The 25,204-nt window shown below is 53.0% G+C and overlaps 1 protein-coding gene and 1 long non-coding RNA gene across 12 annotated transcripts in view; one reads left to right on the top strand and one right to left on the bottom strand.

Moving 5' to 3' along the window:
• Positions 1-20,555, bottom strand: part of Kiaa1614 (KIAA1614 ortholog) — a 36,203-nt gene extending 15,648 nt beyond the window's left edge. For 6 of the 11 annotated variants that reach the window (XM_078022420.1, XM_078022423.1, XM_078022422.1 and 3 more), the window contains exons 1-4: positions 18,092-18,760; positions 15,453-16,396; positions 14,437-14,500; positions 4,734-4,877 (exon numbers count right to left, since the gene is read on the bottom strand). In XM_078022420.1, coding sequence (XP_077878546.1) covers positions 4,734-4,877; positions 14,437-14,500; positions 15,453-16,396; positions 18,092-18,099 — 1,160 coding nt within the window. In that variant the 5' untranslated portion in view covers positions 18,100-18,760. Of the gene's footprint in view, positions 1-4,733; positions 4,878-14,436; positions 14,501-15,452; positions 16,397-18,091; positions 18,761-18,975; positions 19,111-20,443 lie in introns of those variants that run through there. The other 5 variants (XM_078022421.1, XM_078022427.1, XM_005319735.5 and 2 more) reach the window with 3 other exon arrangements.
• Positions 19,220-25,204, top strand: LOC144367133 (uncharacterized). Its single transcript, XR_013426417.1, has 2 exons — positions 19,220-19,473; positions 20,403-25,204. It is a non-coding gene; the product is annotated as an uncharacterized LOC144367133 (long non-coding RNA).

Here is a 25,204-nt window from a genome sequence, read left to right as displayed (position 1 = left end):
GAACCAATCCCCCATGGACACCCCAAGGGTACATTCACGGCACATGTGGTGAAGCCCTTATGGGGAAAGGGTGTTTTAAGTGCTGGGGAGAGTCGTCACAGCCATCAGCTTTGGCTTGGGAGGCACTGTGGCTGGGGTCGGCCCTCCCTGTCTCACCCCAGGCCCCAGGAGCCAGAGTTTCAGGCCACTGTGCAAGCTGGCCCAGACCCTGGCTTTCCTCCTATCAGAGGCACCTGTGAGGGCCACACTCTCCCTCCCCTTCCCAGCCTCCCGCCAATCCACTGCTGAGTGTGTGGGAGCCACCCTGCGTCTCTCACGTACCACTTCTCACACCTGAGTGGCCCCTTCTGGCCTCTCCACCTGCCTCCTGTCTGTGGCCCTCGGGAGCCCAGCTTTCTTCACACACTACAGCAGGACACAGGCTCCAGCTGATGGTCTTTGAGGTGAAAACATGGTCCTCCTCTTCCTCCCCACCTTCTTCTCCAGCTCAATGGCCCCCTCCCACTGGCAGGGCCTCCGGGCTCCTGCCCCTTCACCCCCACAATCCCCCTGCCATCGACCCTGGAGTCGTCCTTAGCTCGCGTTGGGCTCCTACCTTTCTACATTTCTCTCTGCATACGAACCACATGTGATGGTTAATTCTGTGTGTCAGTCTGGCTGGGCCACAGTGCCCAGACACCTGGCCAAACACTATCCTCCGTGTTTCTGAGAAGACTAACATTTAAATCAAAGGACTTTGAATAAAGCAGTAACCCTCCATAGTGTGGGTGGGCCTCACCCCAACCAGCAAAAGGCCTTAAGAGAACAAAGACCAACTTCCCCTGAGCAAGGAGGATTCTGCCAGCTGCCTCTGGACACAGACCCAGCATGGCCCTGGTCTTCAGCGGCCGGCATCCCTGCAGGTTTTGCAGGCTCCCACACAGGGAGGGCAATTCCTTAAAATAACCCTCTCCGTATGGTTTGTCCTGTTGGTTTTGTTTCTCTGGAGAACCCTGATTAGAGACACCCCATACTGGCGTCTCCCTCCCCCGAACACCTGCACCACTCATCTGCCCCCAGAGACTGAGAAGATGCTGAGGCTGAGAGTGATCACTGAGAAACAGCAGCCTCAGCCTCTAGAGAGAAGAGTCCCCCTACCCCCAGGACACAGGTGGACACCTTCCCCAGCCAGTCCACCTAACACAGGCCAGGCCCACTGGGGATCCTGGGCATGGCTTGGGAAACCACCCCTGTACAGACCCCAGGGCCAAGGCCCTGCTCTGCTGCTGAAGGAATGTGGGCTGTAAACTCTGGCAAAAACTAAATAAGACCCCGGCTTTCCAGGCAGCACAGTCCTAACCCAACAAGGGAGCCCCCCATCAGGGTCCTGAACTTCTGCATACAAGATGGCGAACTGAACTATCCTAGGACTCACTCTACAGGGAGAAACATTTTTGTTTTAAAAGGAGGAGTGAGGCGAGTTGAGTCATGTAGGGTGTTTTTCAAACCCAGAGTCCCTCACCCCAACGCAGTGGCAGCAGTAGTGTGAAAACGCAGGGAGAGGCCTTTAAGTGCAGACAGCAGAAGGCACGCAGCAAGCAAATCCCACGGCAGCTGCCATCCCAGGTCGAGGCTGGCAGAGACCCCAGCAGCCATCCCTCCAGAACAGGCCTCTGCTGTAGCCCTGGAGTTGTGTGGCCTCCGTGGGGAGACCCTCTGGGGCAATTGCTATAATGATGCTGTCCTAGCCACACGAGCCATGTGTTGTGTCAAGCTCTACAGAGTCTTACGTAGCCACCATTTACAGGACAGCACAGTGTCACTATCCAGCGTGCCTTCTGCCGACATGTGCTGCCTTTTGGGATTAAGAACACCAATCTAGGTGCCTCTTCCAAGAATGGCAAGAGTTTTTGCTTCCAGGGGCTGCTTAATTTCTATGTCAATTTACTTCTAAAAAATGTAGCTGCTTCCCCGTCTTCACCTTCCAGAAAAGCCCGGGTGCTCAGGCTCACCCTGTGCCTCCAGCCAGACCCAGGATAAAAGCCTCCTGGAGACTGCTCTGGGCGCCCCTCCTCTTCCAGCAATTCTCGCCAAGCTGCTCGGGGAAACAGCGATGTGCTGGGGCCGGGGCCAGAGCCTGCTACCTCTAGCTGAGGCCCGGGGTCTGTGCAGCATCCAGTGTTGAGTCTGCTGGCCCTCCAGGGCCCTCCGACAGAGCGTAACCTTTAGCAGCAGCCGTGGCAAGCCATCTGGCTCGGAGTTTGCAGCTATACCCTGGGAGGATTCCCCAGTGCTGCCAAGTCACAATCATTCTTTTCTGGACGCAGCAGCTGCTAAAGTGGGTCACCTTGCCTTTCTATAGCATTTCCAGGGCTGGGGAAAAGGGAGCCTACTTTAGGTTAGGACTGGGGTCATCGTGAGGGGCTGGAGTCATCTGGAGAAGAGGGAGTGCCCAGGAGGATATGTGCGCAGGAAGTCTGCTTGACAGTCTATGCTGTGGCTTTCCCATCCAGTCTAATACCTGGGGAAAGCAGGACAGGAGAGGTCCTTGGAAGTCACAGGCTTCTCCCTACACATATGGGAAGAACAGGATGCCTCAAGGAAGCCATGCTAAGTACCCCCCTGGCCAGAGGAAAAGGCATAAAATGTGGAAACAAAAGGGTAACCTGTTGGGCACATCTTATCAGGATTTAGGGCCTCCTGAGCCCTTCTCCTAGGAGCCACAGTGACACAATGACACTAAACACAGAGGATCTGCTCTCAGTGATCAATGGTCCTTGAAGGTCCTTATTCTTGTTTTTCTTTTCTGGTGGTGGTACTGGGGATTGAACCCAGAAGCATTCTACCACAGCTACATCTCCAACCTTTTTATTTTTATTTTTGAAACAGTATCTTGCTAAGTTGCTGAGGCCTTGAATTTGGGATCCTCCTGCCTCAGCCTCCCAATTTGCTGGAATTACAGGCGTATGCCACAGCACCCAGCTGGTCCTTAGCCTCTACTAAGCAGGTTCAGCACCCTGTCAAAGAATTCATCGTCCAGGGCTGGGATGGTAGCTCAGTGGTAGAATGCTTGCCTGGCATCTGTGAGGCACTGGGTTCAATCCTCAGCACTGCATATAAATAAATGAATAGAACAAAGGTTCATCAATATCTTAAAAAATATATTTAAAAGAAAGAATACATGGCCCAGTTTCACTAGAGTCCTCACTCGCTCTGATGTCACATATAATGGAGACAGACCCAGCATGCCCACCATGCCATTGAAGTCACATGCCTGGTGGTTCAGTGGTCCTGCTTGGCCTGGCAAGATCTGGCATGGCCCACAGGAGGTTCAGGAGCCCTGCCAGGGCTGGTACTGGGTGCTGGAGAACTCCTTGAGGTATGAGCAATTCTATAAGATGCTCCATACACAAAACAGGCACAGTGATGGAGGTGGGGCGTGTTGCTCAGGGGACAGACACTTATGTCTGAAAGTTCCAGAACCTGCTCTTCTTCCATCTGTTCATCCCACATGAGGTCCTGTTCATGGCTCCAGCATCATGAAATGAGGGAAAATACTCAAGTTTCTCCTCTAAGTATCCTGTATGCAACTGCCTGGTGGACAGAGTCAGCAGAGGCTCTAGGACCTGTCCTCCCAAGCCTGACCCTGCACCTGGGCATCAACCTGGCTGGATCTCACCAAATGCCTGGATGCAAGTCAGACTCTGGGCCATGTCCTGAATGCCTTCCACCCCCAGGTAATCAAATGATTGGCAGTCAGAGCTAACAGCCTTCTGGCACTCACTGCATGCCAGGCTCTGTTGTAAGCACATTTTGTATTTTAGCTCATATACCCCTCATGATGACCCTCATAAAGACAGGCACTATCATAACCCCTTCTTAAGGAAACCAAGGAACAGAGACTTCCCCAAAGGCACACAGCTAATAAGGCAGAGCCAGAATTCAAACCTGGCTAGTCTGGTTCTGATGTTACCTCTTCTCTGCTGCCTTATTTAGCTGGCTCACTCTGGTTTTGGGGGGATTTCTGTGAGGCTTGCACACTCTCCTCCCCTGTACCTCCTACCAGGATCATGGCAACAGCCTCCTGTCGGCCCTCGTCCACCAGATCCAACACATCCCTGCAGCCAGCATGCATTACTGAGATGCAAATATGACCACGCTCTCCACCTGCTCAGAGTCCTTCAGTGGCTCCTGGATATTACAGGAGAATCCAAGCTGTTTATTAGGCCTGGCGGCCTCACTAATAGACTCTGTGAGCTCTCTGGCCTCCCCACCAGGCATCACGAGGGTCCCTGCTCCAGCCTAGCTGAACTCCTGAGCTTGGTGCTTCCGCTTGTCACTTCTGCCCTTAGGATGTTCACCCCTGCCTCCCTCATCTGCCCAGTGAACATCTGGACCTCTTTCAGGTCTTGAGAAGCCACCTCTTCTCAGAACCTCACCAGTCCTTTCTAGGTGGGGTTTCAGGTCTCCAGCTGGGCACGCACATTTTTCCTCCCTACACCAGAGTCCACAGAGCAGAGCCTCTGTTTGGCAGCCTTTCTCCCTGGAGACCTTAACCTCCACGCCTCCAGGGAGCACAGGTCATGGTCATTCATCTTTGTGTCTCAATTCATGACACTCTAAGCCCTCAGTAAAGGGGTGTTGACTGGCCAAAGGATCCCTACAAGTGCCTGATGTAGAAAACACACACACAGAAGGGAGGAGGCTTCCCCGCCACGGTCCTCCCAGGCCAGCCTGGCTCCAGCCCCACTCACCGGCTGCCCTGAGCAATGGTGGGCACGATGTCATGGTTGGCACGGAGGGGCTGGGTCCTGGCCTTCATGCGGGCACGATGCAGCAGATGTTTGGCTTCCTCATGCCTGGCGCTCAGCATGGGCTCCGGCTTGGGACCAAAGGTCCTGCAGGGTGACACATAGGCCAGGGCAGGCGGAGGAGGGATTAGAAGAAAATAACACAGATTAGGAGGGGTTTAACAGTGTCAAGCACCAGCTCAGCCAGAAAAAGCCCTGCATGTGCGCCTCTCCCTCCAGCTCCGGCCCAGGGGGAACCCAGCCTGGGGCCTGGGGCCTAGGGAATGGCCCTGAGCAGCTCCAGACGAGGGGTGGGGAGTTGGCCCAGCCTTGCACATCTGCTCAGGGGCTGGAGGCAAAGACCCAGGAGGATCTAGAAAAGGGTAGGGGAGTCTCCAGATTATTCTATTGTTCCTTCCCTGGGCAGACAGCAGGAGCTGTCTGGGGGAGGAGGGAGGAAAGGACCTGGGGTTGGGGGCTGGGCCTGTGCCCAGACAGATGGTCCTGACATGCACCACCTCCTGTCTCCTCTTGGCCTCGGTGCACACATGCACACCCACTCAAGCACACACAGCTCCGCCAGCTCCCACCGCAGATGCGGGACTCAGGCATCGCCCATCCCAGTTCTGGTCCTTTGGGGTAGTGACATTTTCACAAATCCTGCTATTTCCTTGCCTTCAACCTAATTCAAACCTGCACCACATCAGCCCAGGGCTCACAGGCTCCGAGCTGAGAGGGGTTCGGCTGCACTCAGACCAAGTCGGCAAATGGCTCCGTTTCCATAATAATAAGGGTCCTCTGGCAGCACAACCTACCAGATGTGCTGCTGCCCGGGCCAGTCCAGAGCTGCAGAAATGACAGCTGCCCTTTTCCAAAGCTGTCTCCAAGGCGGTGACATACCACCTGTGCTGGGTGACAGCAGTAACCGCAGCCCATAGCCTCCTCCTGATAAGACTGTTTCCTCTGCAAAGCCCGTTCCCCCAGGCAGGCTGGCCAAGGGCAGGTGTTCTCCCTGCTTGACAGATGAGGGTGTCCAGCGCAGAGAGGACGCTGGCACATTGCTCAAGGTCGAGCATCCACTGAGAGCAAGCAGAGCGGAACAGAGGACAGCAGCCCCACTGCCTCCCGCGTCCTTCCTGCATCCTGTCCTCTCCCCTCCTTGAGTCCCCGGAGAGGTGGAGGATGTTTGTGGCTGAAGTCAGACACACTCTTTGATGTTAATTTCAGTGTTCTGTCACATATGCCCGGCTGTCCTCACAGGGAGGGGTTCACAGAGTGAACTCAGGCAGCCGGAGGCTCAGACAGGCCTGTGGCCCACACACCCGCCCCATATGCCATGTGGGTAAAGGGTCCTCGTCCTGACTGAGGGATGGAACCAGGCAGTTTCCTGATGACAGACGTGTGGGAACAAAGGCACGACTCTGGCCTCCAGGGAGAGGTGCTGCTCAGGCCATTCTTGGCAAGCTCAGGCAGACCACGAATTTCTTTTTCTTCTCTTCTCCTTTTTTTTTTTTTTTTTTTGCATCTAACCCTGCTTTGGGGCCGTAGGGGGAGAGAGTGGTGGCACAAAGGCACTGTCAGTGCTTGAGAACCCCGGCGGGGCCCAGGCACAGCTTCGGAAGGAGGAGGGCGGCACAGAAGCGATGTGAAAGTAAATCTCCAGGCCCGCTGCCCCAGGAGGCTTCCTTTGGCAGGAGAGGCCTCCCCTGCGCAGCTTCCAGAACAGGCGGCTGCTCCTCCAACGCGGCTGAGAGCAGCTGTGCTCCCTGGGGCTCCTGCTCCGCGGCAGAGATAATGAGGCTACCAGCCCGGAGAGGTGCCCCTGCAGCCGCGGGCCTCTGGCTGCCCGCCCGCACACTGGGAACCTTCCGGTGACAGCTGTGGCTCCCCGGCTGTCGGAGGGCATTTGTCACAAGGTCTGGTGGGCAGGCAGGAGGGCCCCTCGGCAGCTGGCCAGATGCTGCCGGGATCAGCCGTGCCCCCAGGTTTTTAAGCCATTTTCCAGCTTTGCTGTTTCCGTGCTGCTCCTCCATTTGAAGCTGGGTTCGCCCACCCCGCCCCCCTCAGCTGCTCGGCTGCAGTGTCTGGCAGACAAAGCTGGCTTCTCCCCTGATTAGAAAAGCAGGCTTTCTAGGCGCCCGGAGGCATCATGCAGTAACACACTGAGCAGGGACGAGAGCGGCAGGGACGAGAGCGGCAGCCACCTTCACACTGAAGCCAAGGTCAGCAGAGCAGGCAACTCCCAGCCACCGTGCACCCTGGTGAGAGAAGGTGGTCTTCATCTGAGAAGCAGGGAGCAAGTGGGTGTGGTGTTCGGGGTGCTGAGCCTGTCCCTAACTGCCCACCTCCCACCGTCACATCAAAGGAACACCAACCCTGCAGGAAGCCACGTTCAGTCCTCCATTTTCTGACCCTGGCCTCTGCCCAGGGCACACAGCTGCCAAGCCAAACCCTTCTATTATGGACTATAGGACACAATCAATCCCAGCTCTCACAGTTCCCCTGGCAATATCCTGAAGAGTGGGGCAGTCACAGTGCGTCCAGGCAAAGTCAATTCCCACCCAAGAATAGGCAGCTTTTGTTGCCGTCTTATACGAGCTGAGACTTCTGAGCTCATTAGCTCTGCATAGGGCATGGGAACAAGGTGGCTGAGAGTTGTTCTTCCCCGGGCCTCAGTTTTCCCTCTGTAACCAAGGGGATTAGAGATGGGAGGGGGCGCTCTCTGCAAGCCTGTGAGTCTGGATCTTTGACCTTGTTGCCTGTTGTTTGTGGGGGGAGGATCCTCTTCTGGGGTGCTCACGCCACAGAGTTTGGGCCCTCGTGGAGCAGCAAGTCTACAAAGAGCTAATTGCTGGGGGAAAACTGGAGTCCCTCTAGTGTCCAGAGCCCTCCCTCTGCCCTCCTGTGTCTCCAGGACAAGGGCAGCATGTCTCCCAAGCTCTGGTTTCTGGTCTAGGCCAGGATCCTGGAGGGACAGGCTTAGCCCTGCCTTTACCTCCCCTTGCAGCCAGGCAGGCAGGAGAACCACCACTCCTCTCCCAGCCAAAGAGGTCAAGGGGACAGAGCAGCCTTTTTCTATAGCCACCATAATCCTGGATTAAAATAAGAAGTTGCAGTGAGTCTGGGTTTAACCCTTCCATCTCAGGCATGTGAATCTGGAAATAATAGGAACTAGAAAGAGCACAAACTTCCCAGATTCCAGGGTGCAGCCAGTTCATGTATGCACAGACAGAGATTGACATTTTTCTTGGTGTGTGTTCCACTTTTGTATATTTTAAAGCTCTTGATGACCAAGGACAGAGCTTTCCTACTGTCATTTTGTGCAAGATGATCAGGTGTGCAGCAAATGGATTCGGGATGGCATGCTCCATAAGACCAGGGTCCTTGTCTTGAACTCACAATGTCATGCTTAGTGGCACAGGTGACTTCCTCCCAGGTATGCAGGACCCTGACAGAACAGAGCCCAGAGTAGTGATTGAGAGTGTGGCCCAGGGGTAACTGCCTGAGTGCCAAGCTCTGGACGATTACCCCCTACCTGTGCCACCCTGGCAGGCAACTTCAGGGTGAAGCCCCACTTTGCTCACTTGCTAAATAAGGGCTCAGCTATGAAGACCATCACTTTTATTCCTAGCACCATTGTTTATAGATGGCTCTCACCCCTCCCTAAGCAATGGAATCCCTGAACGTGAACTAAAGTCACCTGCCACCAAGATCACCTGCAGAGGAAAGGCATGTGTGGAAGAAACAGACATCTTGCAGCTGGAGAGGGCACTGTGGTTTTGCTCTGGATTTTCGAAAGCCTTTGACAGAGCAGCTTGGAAAGGTGATGTCTATGCAGCAGGGAACAGGGGAAGCCAGAAGCTGCAGAAGGACCCCGGTGCCCAGAGGGGAAAGCTCTTCTCTCAACACAGAAGCGAGAGTGGATCCTCAGGATAGGCTGCTGGACAGAGCCACTTCATTTAGCATCTTTTTGAGACCTTGGTGGAAGCCTGCACCATTTCCTTAAGACTGTCACTTCTGGGGAGAGCAGAGCAGCCCTGCTCACTGTCCTGAAAGAGGCCAACGAATTCCAGGGCGCCCCTGCAGTCACACTGCCTGGACTCAGGGTACAGGACATACAAGGCCCAAAATGGCATCAGGTATCTGAGACACCCCCCTGCTGGGCTCTGGAAGGCGGGGGGCGGGGGGCTTCTTTTTCTTGGATTTCAGCCTTGCTCCCCACCAGATGAGCGGCCTTAGGTAAATGAACTTCTTCTGGTAAAGATCGGCTTTGATGTGTGTATGTGGTGAGCACGTGGCAGGCCTGCATCTGAGCATTCCAGGTGGCGCTGGCCTTGTACCGGGCTCCAGGGTCAGCTTCCCTGAACGCAGAGGCTCCAGAGTACCAGACACCAAGGGAGCAGGGTTTGTAGTAAAAACTGTTGAGCAGTTAAGCCTAATTATTTTTCTTTTTTGTTTTAGTCTTGGTGGGACTGGATGGTAATGGATTCTCCTTTGTGCCAACCTGTCTGAGACCATGGGGCAGCACAGGAATGGCTGGGGGCTATGTAAGCAGGACAGGGAGGGCTCAGCCACTCTTTTAGTGACACCCTTGCCCTGGGGGGGGTCCTTAGTTATACCAGGAATCCTGGGGTAGGGCAGGAGTGTCTCTTCTCCCATGCTCACCCAGGACTCATTATGACTCCCTGATACTAGGGCCTGGAAGATCTGGAACCCGACTTGTGGCTCAGAATGACCTCCAACCCCCCTCACCAGGCTCCCTGACACAGCACCAGACCCCAGGCCACTGTGTCAGCCCACACTCCAGGAGCTAAGATCACCCTGCTACTGGGGGGTGGGGGGCGACATGAGCAAGATCCTTAAATGTCTCTACATTCCGATTAAAATAAAAATCCCAAGGGTTCTCCATAAGTGGCCTCCACCCTACATCCTAATAGGGTCATCCACCACACATTCCACCTCAGACGCTCCCAGGCATTTCTGCAGGCCTCACCCGTCTGGAATGTCCTCTCCTGTTTCCATCCAGACCCTCGCAAGCCCACACAGGTCCAGCCCTCACTCGCTCCTTCCTGCCTGCCTCTGCCAGTTTTCTGAGCCCCTGTTCTGTAAGCAGCACAGTTCCTGCCCCCAGGAGCTCCAGGAGGAGAGTAAGAGCTATGGCTGCAGCGATGCAGGCAGTGGTCAGTGAGAGCAAAACACAGGCAGTTTCACCTGGGATCACACTGACATGCACATACAGTGCTCCACTCAAACAAGAGTCTCTGTGATACTGTGATATACGAAATATACATTGGGTCATTGCCTCTGGTTCCCAGTACACAGCTCCTACAACCCTTGGAATCTCCAGAGTAATCAACTTGACTTTTGCAGGCAGAGGGCTTCCAGAAGCCTAGGCAGGATTAGAAGGTTGGGACTTGCGGCTCCACCTCCATGTCCCCAGGAGGGAAAGGGTGAGGGAGAGAAGGCTGAGCCAATCATAGTCAGCCAGTGATGTGATCACGCCTGCCTACACGCTGAAGCCTCCATCAAACCCCATAAGGACAAGGTTTGGAAAACTTCCGGACAGCTGAACGCACAGAGGTTCCTGGCAGGTGGTGCACCCAGAGGCGGTGAAAGTAAGGCGCCTCTTCCCACATACACACCTGGTCCTGCGCCTCTCTTCCAAAGATACTCATCTCTTCCCGTGGGGAGGTGAGGTGGGCACCTAGGAATTCTTCCCTCCAGCGCAGGAAAACAGCCTGACCCAGAGCTGCCTCCTCCCCACCTCCCCCTGGGCAGATCAATCATTAGAGCCCCTGCAGACGTGCTCTCTCTCTCTCTCTCACATACACACACACACACACACACACACACACACACACACACACACACACACTCCAGACTTGAACCAGGGCAGCCTGGGCATGCAGCATGCCTCTCAGTGGAGACTGCCTGCTGGGGAGGGCCCCCCCGGCCTGGAGCCACCCAGGCACTTGCATCAGCCAGACGCCCTGTGGCCTGGGGTCTGAAGCCAGCCCTGCACGGACTGCTGCTCCTCTGTTTCACCAATTCCATTCCTGCTGATTCATGTGGGATCCTCAAGCACTCTGTAATCCCAGTATGTCTCTCAGAGCCTCCGGGAAGGGACAGATGGAGATGGCTGTGGCCATTTTATAGAGAAGAACATTTTGGATCTAAGCCCTTGGATGCAAGTGACAGCACAGCCATCGGCTGCCAGGTGTGGATGATGGCAGAGGCTCCCCAAGCACAGCACCCATTCCCTGTTCTCCCACCTCTCTCCAGGGAGCCCTTTACACTCTCTGAGGCCCCACGTCTCCCTGCATCCTCCCCCTCCCATCAAGACTCCAAGCCTGAACACCTCAGTGACACTCAGGAGACAACAAGCTTATTCCACGGAGACTCCTATACCTCAGTGCCCACACCTGAGGAGATTCCAGGCTGGGGGACACACAAGATCCCCAGACCCCTAGCCCCAGGATGGCCTGTGGAGGGATGGGAAGGACAGTTGGTGGCCCTGAAACGTGGTGGTCTCTGTCAGTGACCCAGGAGCAGCACATAAGGTCTGTGATTGGGATAAAGTGGGAGTGCAGGAACTTAGCACAGCACCTGTGCATAAGGCTGGAGAAGAGCAGCTGTGGGCCTGGCCTTTGGACTGGCCACTGGGATGGTCCAGTCCTCTGGGGCTGAGCCTTCTCTTGCCTCTTAGTAGAACAGGACGACACTGAAGTTGGGGATGGAGGTCTCCTCTGCATCTGACCCTTTGCATTGAAGATCCTGGATCTTGGATGGCTCATCTCAGCAGCTGATTCCCTAGGACTACCTCCCAGCAAACGGGGCCAGCCCACACCCCAAGTGCTAATTTGGGCTCTGAAGTCACCCTCATTTCATGAGCTTCTTGTCTCATTACCTTATAGAGCAGTAGGAAGTATGGACATAATGAAGTCCATGGTGGGTTGCCTGGTCGTAATGGCTCTCTGAGTGGAGCAAGAAGCTGCAGGAATGCGGAGCTTGAGGAGGTGTGAGGCAGGGCTGCTTATCCCTCAACCCTGAGAAGAGCTGAGGCTCTCACTCCTCCCTGAAAAGGCCCTGCCTTTTGCATGTCCCTGAATGTCCAGGACAATCAGCCATTCTCAGAGCACTTCTCTGCAAGGGGTCCTAAACCACTTAGTGTGGACACTAAGTCCAGGACCCTGACCTGGTGGTCCTCCAGGGTACAGAGCTGAGGGAAGCATGCCTTACCTCAAAGATCTCTTGTGAAGTCTGGCTCTATAGAAGTGACACCAGCAAACCACTTAAGGGGGACACGGAGCCCTGTGGTGTCTTGGGGACACTTTCATGTCCACCCAGAAGGCTCAAGAATGGAGCCAGATAAGGAGCCTCTCAGAGGGTCTGCCGTGACATGGCAGGACTTCTCCCTCCCTGAATCTGCCCATGTTTCCCGGCCCTTCCGCCTGGGTATCTGCCTAGGGGGAACGTGACTCTCATGCCAACTCTGTGTCCCTCTCTGCTAGGCATTTTTTTAAAAAAATATTTATTTGTTAGTTTTAAGTGGACACAACATCTTTATTTTACACTTATGTGGTGCTGAGGATCGAACCCGGTGCCTCACCCACACTAGGCGAGTGCTGGGCCTCTGAGCTACAACCCCAACCCCTCTGCTAGGCATTTTAAGGGGATATTTTGTTAGTGTTGGAATGGGTCCTAAAGTTCACTAAGTCACCTCTCCTCCCCAATCCCTGACACACTTGCACCACCCATCATACACACACATACACACACACACACACACACAAATCATGCAATACACATGTGCACAACCCTATGCAAACTCTAAAATGCACCCGTGGCTGCAGATGGCCTGGCAGGTTAGACCATAGTCAGGAGCCCCTGTCCTGAGGGTTCTAAACCAACACCACCTCCTCACAGGCCTGAGGGAAAGTCCCTCCCCACAGGGTCAAGGTCCTCCTTTAAAAGGAGAGGCCTTTAGTAGCTGTGATCCAACGTGCAAGCCAGGAGCACTGGCTTCTCTTTTCAACAGTCTCCTCTGAGTGAAACTCCAGGGGCTGCACCTTTGCACCTTCCCCAGGGACTTTCTCCATCAAGGGCGGCGGGTGGGGGTGGGAGGAACAGGGGTGCCACCTCCGCAGGACCCAGGTGCACCTGCCGGGGAAGGTGGGGCAGGGACAGAAGGAGGGCGGGGGAGTCGAGCATCCCCGAGGACCACGGTCCTTCCTGTAGTGACACTCCTCGTGGCTGGCAGGGTCAGGTCAGGAGGAGACAAGAGGCTGACAACAATGGCCTCAGAGGTGGGAGAAGACTGAGGGGCCAGACATCCCTCTCTCCACCAGACCCTTCAGCAAGCAGAAGCCAAATCACCTGACTGGGCAGCCCCTGCTTTGTTACAGCAGAGTGCAGGACCAGGGGCTGCTCTGGTCCCCCCAAATTCATATGTTGAATCCTAATCCCCAGTGTGATGTGATTAGGAAGGGAGGCCTTTGGGAGGCGATTAGTGCCCTTGTAAAGGGGCCCCAGAGAGCACTCTGGCCTCCTTCTGCCATGTGAAAATACAGTGAGAATCTATGAGCCAGGAGACCTGCCTTCATCAGACACAGAATCTGTTGGCTCTTTGATCTTGGACTTCCGCCTCCAGAACTGTGAGATACACATTTCTGTTGTTGTAAGCCACACAGCTGATGGCATTTTGTTACAGTGGCCCAAATGGACTAAGACATTTGGACTAAGACAAATGGACTAAGAGAGGCCCTGCCCACATTTTCTGAAGGGCTGGTCAAACTAACAGAACTCATGCAGGGAGCGGCCGCTCATGGGGCAGCAACAATGCTGACCTCTGCCCTCAGCAGAAACCACAAGACCCTGGAGAGGCTGACATCACTGTGCAGCTGGGGAAAAGGGAGCCGTTCCCAGCCCCAGGGCCTCTCTTAGTCTCATGTGCCAAGAGTCCAGCAAAGATGGAGGCTGAGGCCAACCTCTGCACAGGCACAGCAGCAGCTCAGGCCTTCTGTGGCCCCTGCCACACTTTGTGCACACTCTTCTCACCCTGCCTGGCTCAGGACACTGCCTGTGAAGGACGGGTGCCCCCAATTCCCCCATCACACTCCAGCACGTCCAGATCCACGGAACACTGGTGGAGAGGCTAGGAAAAAAAGTCTGTAGACATCATAGTGAGGTTGGAGGTGAAGACTGACCCCAGCACATGCCCTTGATTAGGAAAAGAACAGGTGGAGTGAAAGCTTCGCATTCATGTACTTTCCCTACGACTGCCACAGCCATTATCACATTTTTTAGTCTCAGCATAACCCTGTGAAGTAACCCAACAACTACAATTCTCCCATTTCACTGATAAAAGAGACAGGCCTGGGCAGGGGAAATGGCCCTGGGACACACAGCAGGCGAAGCTCTTTGCACACCTCTGTGCCTGGTGGTTTTGCCTAACTAGCGGGTAGGCAGCAGCCTGGGTAACTGGGAGCAACTGACACTTTTTGGGGGGTCTCAGGGCTGATGATCCAGGGGCCCACTGTCCACCAGCATGGGGTTTGCTGGGGTTTGCTGTCTGGCTTTGCACAGTCTCCTAGTGTCCTGGTGCAGAGGAAATGGAGGGATAACAGTGAAGAAGGAAGGAGAGAAAATGTAGGCTCTGAACTCTTACCTGTTCTGGTCTGAGTCCTGCAGAGAGATACCCGAGTCCCGGTCCACATCCCCCGAGGGTCGCTCTAGGGCCCAGAATAGAAGCAGAGATAAGAGAACAGAAGCAGAAATGGGGCTCTCAGCTGCCTCTAACTGACACCAAGGAGAGAGATTTCTCCAGTAATTTACCCCCAGATAAACCCAACAGCTTGCCTGTGTCTCAGTCAAAGAAATGCAGGCACAGTCTGTCATGATGACTGTAGGTAGGCATGGTGTGGGCTGAGAGGACCACATGTGCCCTCAGGTAGGGGTGACACATGAGCTTATGAAGAAGGTGTCTGCTGGGTCAGAACCCTGGCACCTCCCTGCAGCTCCACTGCAGGAGCTGGGCCCCGTGGATAGGACGCTCAGCCTCTTTGCTGGGAAGGTCTTCTACCACCTGGGAACACAGGGAGAATCTGATATCTATAGTTCTTTGATCTTGGACTCCCAGCCTCCAGAACTGTGAGATACACATTTCTGCTTGCCTCAGAGGGTGATGTGGTCCACCAGGGGGTAAGGCATGTCACTGGAACAAGTTCAAAAGGCCACCATGGGAAGGGGTAAAGACACAGGGAAGAAGTTATAGTAGCTTCTACCCCTAAGCCCAGAGGGTGGCTTCTCATTGATCTGGAGGGTCAGGGGGGGGTTTTACCAGGCAGGGCTGCCTGTGAGCTGGTAAAGAACCTATATCAAGGGCTGTGGCTCACTGGGAGAGTGCTTGTCTAGCATATGTGAGGCACTGGATTTGATCCTCAGCACCATATAAAAAATAAACAAATAAAATAAAGGCAGCCTGTCCATCTACAACTACCAAAAAATTTTTAAAAAGAAAAAAAAAAAAAAGAACCTATGTCAAAGCCAAGAGGACATTGATGATTTTGGTGACAGACAACTGTGCTCTCCTTCCTTCTCTGCTCCCAACCAAGCACCCCTTCCTTTTCCCTCGCACGGGACTCCCTTCGGCCGCCCCACCCAGACCTGCAGAATGAGCCTCACCTGGTGCAGCTGTATCCCAGGACGGAGTCCAGGCTGGAGTCTCCACCTTGGGAGGGCTCTGTCCTGAGACCTTCAGCATCTCCTGCAGCAGCAGGCGATTCCTTTCGACTCGGTCAGACAGGGACAAGACACTGCCCCCAGTGCCCAGAGCCTCCAGGTCTCCAGGTCTCCAGAGCCCTGGCAGCAGGGCTGCCCTGGGGACAAAGTTCTCCTCAGAGGTCAGAGGAGTGCTGTCCAAGTCTCCCACTTCGACCAGACCATCTTGAAGGGCACATGGCCTTCCTTTCTTCAGGCTGGGCATGTGGGTGACTTTCCAAGGACCAGGCCCCCCCAGGCGGCCAGGAGTAATTCCATGGGAGAGGCTCTCTTGCAAAGAGCCAGGCTCTGGTGGCAGACCCTTCTCACCTTCAGGCAACATCCATGATGCTTCTGGAGACCACGGGCTCTGCCCATTCCAGCACTCAAGCCCAAGGGCAGGTGACCAGGGAGGCCTGGAGCCCCCATTTCTGGAAGGTTCCCCCTCACTGACACTGCTGTCCAGGGGCTCATTGGATGGGTTCTGAGCATGAGAGGCCACCATGCCCTCTGGTAGGGAACAGCCCTCTGGTGGGGCCTGAATTCCTCCAGCTTTGACTCGTCGGCATTTGGGTTTTTTGAGGGATGACTGTTCATGGGAGGTGGGGCAGGAGCTGGCCCCTTGTTTACTTGCTGTCATCTTCTCCTTCAAAGCCCTCACCTTGGACTCCAGCACAGAGGGGCCTTGGACCCGCACCCTCCATGTGCTGGGAGGCTTGGGGGCCATCAGGCTGGGTGTTCTGTCTTCCCGAGAGTTAGGCCAGGGTCTCAGGAGAGGTCCATTGTCTGGTTGTGGCTCAGGACCATTTCTCTCCACAGCCGAGGTCACCTGCATGGCGTTGGCCATTCTGCTTCCTGTGTTGGACCCTCTGGAGGAGAAAACAGACAGAGAGCCTGAGATCCAGCACCAGGATGGCTCAAACACACCCTCCCCCCAGTGTGTTGTCTAGAGTCCTATCCACACCAAGTAAGCTGGAGTCAGAGCAGGGTGGCCTCTGGACACTGTGAGAGCACTTTGAAAAGTGTAAATCATGGGAGGGTTAGGGAACTTTTACTTTCAACTCTGAGTAGTATTCTGGTATTTCTATCCCCATTCTACAAGTGGACATAATGAAGCTTCAAACAGCAATTAACCCTATGCCGAATGTGGACCAGAGGGAAACCCAGGATGAGTCCCCACTCCCTGGCCTTCCTGCTTCACTGAAAGGTAGCCTCAGTGGGCATGTGGTGACTTTACAAGGACCAGGCCCCCTCAGGCGGCCAGGAGTAATTCCATTAGCCAACATGCTCTTCCTTGTGGATGAGGGAGCTCAGAGAGATGACAGGCTGGAGGTGTCTTTCAAACCACCCACCCGCAAGCCTCAGACCACAGCATGGGATTGATGAGGCTATGCTCAAAGGGAAACCTTGATCAATCTTGAACTCCTATGGGGGCATCTGCCCTATGCTAGGCAGAATCCTTTGGAGTGCTTTCCACAGCACTCTCTCAAATAATTTGGACAGAATGCTGCCAGAATGATGTCATGATCCTCACTTGTACAGAGGGGGTTAACTGAGGCACAGATCACATCACACATGTGCTAAGAGAGGCCTGCCCAGTTTGGAATGCAAAAGTTTCTCATTCCAAGCCCAGGACTCTTCAAAAACATAGTGACCACAAGACCTCCTCCAGTTATTCTGCAGATGAGACTGTTCAGTCCACAAAGGTTAAGTGAGTTGCCAGCATTACACTGCTCCTCAGTGGCATGGCTAATGTTAACTGCTTCACAGGGAAAGAAAACATGCACCAGGATTTTATTCAAAGTGTTACCTGTGTGCACACATGCCACTAAGTCTTACTAGTTGCTCTGCTCTCTAGGAAAATGCTACTCCACATACATCTAGATGTGTCCTGCTTGAAGTAAACTTCATTTATGAAAATCCCTATGTGCATAAACTACAAATTAGGAGGAAATTATTCCCTTCACACATGGACTAAAAATTCACCACAAAATACTCTGAAGTAGCAATTCCCTCTATAGTTGCTTATTTCAATTCAGCATATATACAACGTCTCAGGAATGTGTGCTTTGTACAGCAAAAGACACATTTAATGCAATCTCTCGTGTTATTTTTAAGTGAAGTTTGGGGACGGTCTTTAGGAAAAAGACCTAAACCAAATGGTTTAGAAACCATTTGCTGTAATCTAGAATGCTCGGTTAATCTAGAATGCTCCTCTTTCCGGCCCAGCCACCTCTTCCTCTCTTCTATGAGTCAATCCAGAAAACGGGATTAGAGTCTAATACAAGCAGTTTCAGTTAAATTAAAAGAGCTTTTCGAAGAGCCTTCCAGAGGATCCTTGTCGGGAGACTAGGCTTAAAGAAGGGGCCCTCGCCTCGAGGCACCTGGGCAGCCTTCCGGGAAGATGGTTCTGCCGCAGCCTTCTGATTCTATGACCCAAGCCTTGCATCTGCTCTAACTCAGAGAAGCTTAAATGGAGATGGACATGAAGGGCCTCGGTTCGCGCTCGGCGGCGGCGGCGGCCGGGTCCCCACTCGGCGGCCCCCCGCCCTCCCGCGCCTCACCTCTCCATACTCACTGAGGGCTGCCGCTGGCAGGTCTGGCCGCCGCCTCCTCCATCCCCTCCATCCCTCGGAGAGGCGAGGCCCTCCTCAGCCCTCTCTCCCTCCCAGGCCCGCTGCAGAACTCGGGGAGGGACTTCCAGCCCCAAATCCGAGCGGCGGGCGGGAGCGCGGCCCGCAGGCCTCGCCCCTCGGGGCGCGCACGACCCGGGGCCCCGGAGGACGAGGCCGGCCTCTCCCCGGCTCCGCGGGAGCCCCGGGCCGCGTGGACCGGGCCGGAGCAGCCGCCCCGCGGGCCGCGGCCTGGGTCCAGGACGGGTCGGGCGGCGGCGGGCGCGGGCGGGGAAGGAAGCGCACCGGCCGCTAGTTCGTGGCTTCGCCCTGGAGGGGAAGGAGGCCAGGCCGGCGCCCGCCCGGCCGGGAAGAGAAGAGGGAGCAGGAGGGCAGAGAGGAGGGGCAGCGGAAGGGGCTGGAGGAGCCGGGACCTCGGCCTCCCCACCCCCAGCCGTCCCGGCCCCGAGCTCCGGCCAGGCCCCGGGAGCGCTGCTCCGCGCCGCGGGCCACAGCGCGGGCCTCCGGCACGTCAAGGGGGCGGAGGACACCGAGGGTGGCGCCCCGAGTTTGGGGACCACGGGGCCGGGCGCTCGGAGGGCCGCAGGGCCAGGGCACCCGACCGGACCTCTGCTCGGAGGGAACGGCGGTCCCGAGCCGGAGGCGCGCTCGGGGCGCTGGGTCCCCCAGCGCGAGGCTGGGGACGCGGCTCGACGCGGGCCGGAGCGGAGGAGCGACACGCTCCTGCACTCCGCAGCCGCCTGTAACTCTACACCAGGCTCTGCGCCGGGTGGACGCCCAGGAATGCCTTTTGTGTAGACAACTTTTTGGCTGACCTCTCGGTGGGGCCATCTCCGTGGTCTTAGGGCGCCCTTTCCTCCGAGGTCAAGGTCATTGTCTCCCGCCTTGTAGAGGAGCTAGAGTAACCCGCTGGGGACGTGGGTTTGCTGGTCCGATCTGCCAAGGCGAGAACTGGTACCTGCGTTGCCCGCTGCTTTGGGCAGGGATCGGTTTTCAGGATCCTGGGGACTCGTGAACAGACTTGTCACTTTCTCCATACCTGGGAGAAAGGAGCAGCAAAGGACTTAGCCTACAGCTGTGATCCAAACTTGCGATGGACTTCTTTCTCTCTCCTGGAAGGAGGTGACCGAGTCTAAACTATTACGGGACCTATTTTTCCACAGAAGACAGAAACAGTAAGAGAGGATCCAGGAGATTCCAGAAATCTCTACAGAAAAGGAAGTGTTCCTTCATCCATCTTTCCTTTCGTAAAAAGCTTCACTCTCAGGAATGGAGTACTTGAACCTGTGAACTGAGTCACCTCTCAATGGCAGGTATAGCAACAGGAAAGGCCATGGCAGTGTCAAGTGCATGAGCAGAGCATGGAAGGGGAGGTTCCCAGAGGGGCTGGCCTCGGGTAAGGAGGATTTCCCTGCAGAAGGTGGGGAGGGGCAGCTGGGCAGGCAGAGGCACCCAGGGCTGACAGCCACCATTGGGGAACTGCCAGTAGTTTACAGTTACTTGGCCTGGGGCCAATTTAGGAACCTAAGAGATTATCCAGGGTAAACCCTCTATTGTAAAGGAACAGAGCCAGGGTCACATAGCTCTGTTATGGGTAGTCTTCAGGGTCTGTGACCATTCCTCCATGTTTCTAGAGCTAGTGGTTCCTCAAACTGGGCATTTACTGCTCTGTTTATTAGTATTGATCCTATCACAATATAGTTATGGTACCATCTGTGGATGGTGTACCTTGCACCAAATGTATGGCTAAGCATTTTAATCCCATTGCAATCTTAAGTACTGTGGTCTCCCTTTCTTCAGATAAGAAAACTGAGTCTAGTTGAGTGTCCAAGGACATAGGACCAGTAAGTGGCAGGTCTTCTAGAGTTCAAAACCCTCAGACAACACACTGTACAGCACTGTCACCAGTATCCACAAGTTCAACATGGAAAGACAGAGTTAAAAAAAAAAAAACAAAGAATTTGTGAAAAAAAACATGAAGGGTTGTGATTCTAAAAACATGCTGCCCAGTGCTCTGGCCCGTCCTTTCTGGATTCTTTGATTTTTCCTTATTCTTGTAGTCCAGTGGTCAAATCCTGCACACCACACGAGACCCCTTCTTTTCTTCTACAGGCAATGTCAGACCTAACAACATTGCTGTTACTATTACTGGGAACCTCCTATAAGCGAAGGCACTTCATAGAGGTTCTTCTAAATCTTTACAATAACCCTGTAAAATAAGAGTAATGGGTCTCCATTTTAGGGATAAGGAAACCTGGGACACAGAGAGATTGAGGGACTTACCCAAATCCACACAGCTAACAGAGAGAGAATCTGGACCCAGTTTTGCCTGCTTCCAAGATTTTCAGAGAGGCTTCTCTGAACTCAGACTCCAAAAGGTAATTTCTCCATGACCCCTGCTCCCACCCTCCCCTAGAAGTTAATGATCTGTAAGGAATTTCTGAAAATTCCAGTGAAGGTTTAATGTTTAAAGGAAACCTGCCCCCCCCACCTTTGGGGATGCAAATAATCACCTTTGGTTTACTCATTAAATTTGTTATTTTACAAGGAGAGGGATGGGGTATCACATCTACTCAGAGGCTATAAAAGTCACCCCTCCTAAAGATACCAATAAGCTTTGTAGGATGCTATCAGATTATCATGGCATCCACATTCAGAGGGCATTTCTGATTCATCTGTATTCTGCTTGGTTCAGCAGACATTTGTGGAACTCCTCCTGTGTCAGGGACTGGGGAACAACCTGTAGCACCACAGACCCTGCCCTGGAATTCTGGTCAAATTGAGCAAGGCAAGGGCCGGGGCAGAGTAAGTGTAAGCGCTCCCACTCGGGTTAGCACAGGTAACTCTCAGGAACAGCTAGATTGAGGTGGGAAGGGTATGCTGGGTGGGATGGAGGTCAGGGAGAACTGGGTCTCAATGAGCAGAGAGAGGGGAAGAGAGGGGTGGGAGAAGGCATTTCAAGCAGAGATTAGCATGTGCACCAACATGGAGGTATGCAGGCCTGATAAAAATGAAACCAGAAAATGCCCAGAAAGGACAGGATGAGACTGTGGGGCAGGGCTGGTGGGGGCCTGGTTGAGGCCTCAGGGACTCTTCAGGTTGAGAAGCTTGGTCGCCAGAGTCCTGTGAAGTGGGAGCCCTGGAGGGTGGTCTAGTCCACCCCCTCGCCTTAAGCTTGGTGCACTCTGGGCTGGGGCTACTTTATTTCCTTGTAGATCAGACTGTTTTGTTACTATCTTTTGGAGAGAAATCTAGAAGAAAAAACACATGGCAAATAGTGACCCTGTGCCCTCTTCCTTCATCTGAATGATCAAGGAAGGCCACCATCCTGAGAAGCCTCAGATAAAGCACAGCCTCCCCTCCTCCCCGCCTCCCCCAACATGCCTGAACACTCAGCCTGAGCTAGGAGGAGCAGTGTGGCGGGTGAATTCAGGCCCCACATAGGATGAAGGGAGAGATGAGAGAGATGGCCTTCGAGGTCATGCAGTAAGGGCCCAGATGGGGTAGGAATGGGGTGGCAGGGACATCTCTGCCATGCCTCTACTGTACAGCATAAAGGAGTTTGTCCAACGGAAAACCTGAGTTCCACCATCACTCACCTTAGCCATGGGCACGTGTTGCCATGAGAACAAGAAGGCTGGGCAGCCATTATTCACGGCTCCAGGGCCTTCATCAGCCCCCATTAATTCTTTCAACAGAGGGACAAGAGAAGTCAGGGCGGGTCAACCATGCACCTGCTTTGTCCCTGCTTGAAACCCTCCCTGGGCTCCCTCAGAATTCCAGGCTGGAGACTGCCCAGTTCCTGTGTAAACTCTCTGGGGTGCTGCTTAAGGCTGATCCCAAGGTCTCACTCATGGAGATTCCAGTTCCATAGGGTGGAGGAAAGCCCAGGAATCTGTTTTCCAATAAGCGTGCCAGGTGATTTGGAGGCCGTTAGTTTGAGGAGGAATAGGTCCTTGGGTCCTCAGCCTCATCTCTCACTGTCACCAACAGTGCTCTTGTATTCCCGCCATATTGAGTTGCCTCTGGTTCCCGACAGGCTCTGGTGGTGCTTGTATCCTTTCCTTTGTCCAGGCTTTCCTTCAGCCTGAAAGACCCTGCTTCATTCCCCACAATACACATCCTGCTATGACTGAATTATGCTCCCCTCATTCATAGATTGAGACCTAAGCTCAATCTTGGGTTCTTGGGAGTAAAGTGGGTCATGAGGATGGGGCCCCCAGGATGGAATTAGTGGCTTTATTAAGAAGAGACACCAGGGAGCTTGCTCCCCACCTCCACCACTAGGTGAGGGCACAGCAAAAAGGGGGCCACTTGCCAGCCAGGAAGTGAACCCTCCTCAGAACCTGAGCAGGCTGGCACTCGATCTCTGAATTCCCACCTCCTGAGCTGTGAGAACCACATTTCTGTTGTTCAAATCCTCAAGTCTGTAATTTCTTATTGCAGCCCAAGCTGCCTAGCACACATCCCCATCCCAACTTGTCTATCTCCTGACCTTCCACACTCAAAGCTCCAAAGTCCTCTCCTCAGGGAAGCCTACCCCCAACACACCCTTCAGTCTTAATACAGCACTCATTACATGGAGTTGTCCACACCTGGTGCTGTGTCCTCCATGATCCAGAGAGCTTCTTGGGTGACGTATTGTGTCTGATCCTTATTGTGTCCCTGGTCCCTAACGTGTACTTGCCACACAAGTATTGAATAAATGACAGATGGCTTATTGAAGGAAAAAAAAATTCCCACTGGGTAAGGATGCTTAGCTAAGAGAATCGAGGCTGCTTTCAATGGATTTGGTTTATCCATTCAGTGTGGCCAGTCCTATCCCAGGCCCTGTGGCAAAAGTGACCACAGGCAGAGCCAGGACCAACGAGTACCTGGGCTTCCTGAACAACCCCCAAGTACACACTGATCACAGAGAGTGATGGGAGCTTTGCACTTTGATTCTGAGTGAGCCTGAAAATTTGGGGGTAAAAGAGCTCTCCGATGAGATGAGGGATGGGAGAGGAGATGACAATGAGAGAGAAGCACAAACAACAGGCTGGGAGAGAAGACCAAGATGAGTGCAGTCAGATGCCATGACCACCGGACAGCCCCAGCCAGCAGCGCTATGTTTTCTTGCTGTGCCTCCCCATGCACTGCAACACACACACACACACACCCCTCACCGAAACCACACCAGCCTGGATCCTCAGACCCAGAAGTATGGTTCTTACCTGGTCAGGGTCAGCCTGATCCACTTCTCCAGGCTGGCAGGAAGGAGCTCACTGTGAGGGGACAGGGACCTTCCCCAGGAACTTTAACTCCAGACCTTATTGCCTTTGACACCTGCTCACCCTGTAGGAAGCTGACTCTGCCAGGCATGTTCCCTGGCCAGAACCCAGGCTGCAGCTTTTCATTTAATATCCTCATCCCAGGCAAAGGTCAGGATTGGGAAAGTATCGTAACACTCTCCCTCCTAGTTCACCATGCCTGTTCAGTGCAAGGTCATCATCAATACGAAGAGAGGACGTCTGAGTTGGACCTGTCAGTCACTATATCTTGGCCAAGTCAGTTTTCTCATCCATGACAGGGAGGAAGATCTTGTGGGATCACTGAGGTCTGATGGCATTTTTGTGACACCTTTTGCTCTTGAGAAAAGACAGAAAATGATCCATACCATACTAATGATTGGCTTGATACCCATGAGAGACTATGAAAAACTATATTAGTCAGATACTCATACCTACAGTTAAGTAAAAACAACAAATGCTTCAAGGGAAGCTGGAAGAGTATTTGGCAAAATTCAATACTTGTACGGAGAAGTAGAAGCCTTTCTTAACCTGGTAAAAATGTCCTTCTCAAATCCAAAATGTAACAGCCAACATGTTACAAGATGGTACAACTCCAGGATAGGCCCATCTTAGTGAGAATGTTTCCCATCACCATATCCATCTATAGTGGTCTCTGAAATGTATCATTATTTAAAAGGAGTGGTCAAATCATACACTGTGGTTGGTCTGATTGTTTACATGGAAGACTGAAGCAAACTGGACACAAGAAAAATGTTAAAATCTAGTTTCCCTAATACCAGCACTGATAAAGTAGAAGACAGAATTGAAAGAAAAAATACTCAGAAATATAATCCCCTATTTAGAAATAACCTTTATGCTAAGACATTTACAAAAATGTGAACAGTGACATTGCTCATAACATGAAAACCCTGAAGACAACTCAAATGACCATCAATGGTAGAAAGGATAGTTTTAGCATATATTAAAAATGAAATACAATGCATCCATGGAAATGAAGAAACAGTAGCTATGCTGAAAACATGACTGATTCTCACCAACATCTTGCTGAACAAACAAAGCAAGTAAAAAAAGAAATATAGAACTAAGTGATATATTTTTAGGGACATAGACATATGAAGGAAAACTAACAAAAAGCAAGAGAATTATTAATATAGATTCACGATAGTATCCTTAGTGTGGGATGAGAAAGCAGATGGCAAGTGGGGAGAAGGACTTAGAGAGGTTTAAGTGCAGAGGTGAGGGCAAGGGTCAGAGCTCAGTGGTAGAGCACCCTGGGTTCCATCCCCAGCACCACAATCAACAACAAATGCAAATGAAATGCTTTATTAAGTGGGTGGGGATACATTTTCTTCTTCTCATTCACATTGTCATACATATATTTATTATATGTAATATTTCATATGTATAGAGAACACATTTCATAATTTAAAATACGTGGAAGTCATATTTTGAAAAAAACTTTACCATGGATATGACCAAAAAATCGACAAATAGAAAAATATTTATTCAGTGCTGCTGGACACTTACTAGATATGAAGAACATGGCATTTTTTTCCAAGTTAATTAAACTATGTGATGTAACTTCAGTCAAAATTCCATATATCAGTAAGAATATTTGAGAAAAAAAACTGTGAAAAAAGAAATACAGGAGGGAGTGAGGATATAGCTTAGTTGGTAGAGTGCTTGCCTTGCATGCACAAGGCCCTGGGTTCAATCCTCAGCACCACAAAAAAAAAAAAAAAAAAAAAAGAAA

This window comes from Ictidomys tridecemlineatus, chromosome 10, assembly GCF_052094955.1.
Source record: "Ictidomys tridecemlineatus isolate mIctTri1 chromosome 10, mIctTri1.hap1, whole genome shotgun sequence".
In the NCBI taxonomy this organism is placed as follows: domain Eukaryota; kingdom Metazoa; phylum Chordata; class Mammalia; order Rodentia; family Sciuridae; genus Ictidomys; species Ictidomys tridecemlineatus.
Note: the sequence above shows the minus strand (reverse complement) of the source record. Positions and strands in the feature narration are given on the sequence as shown.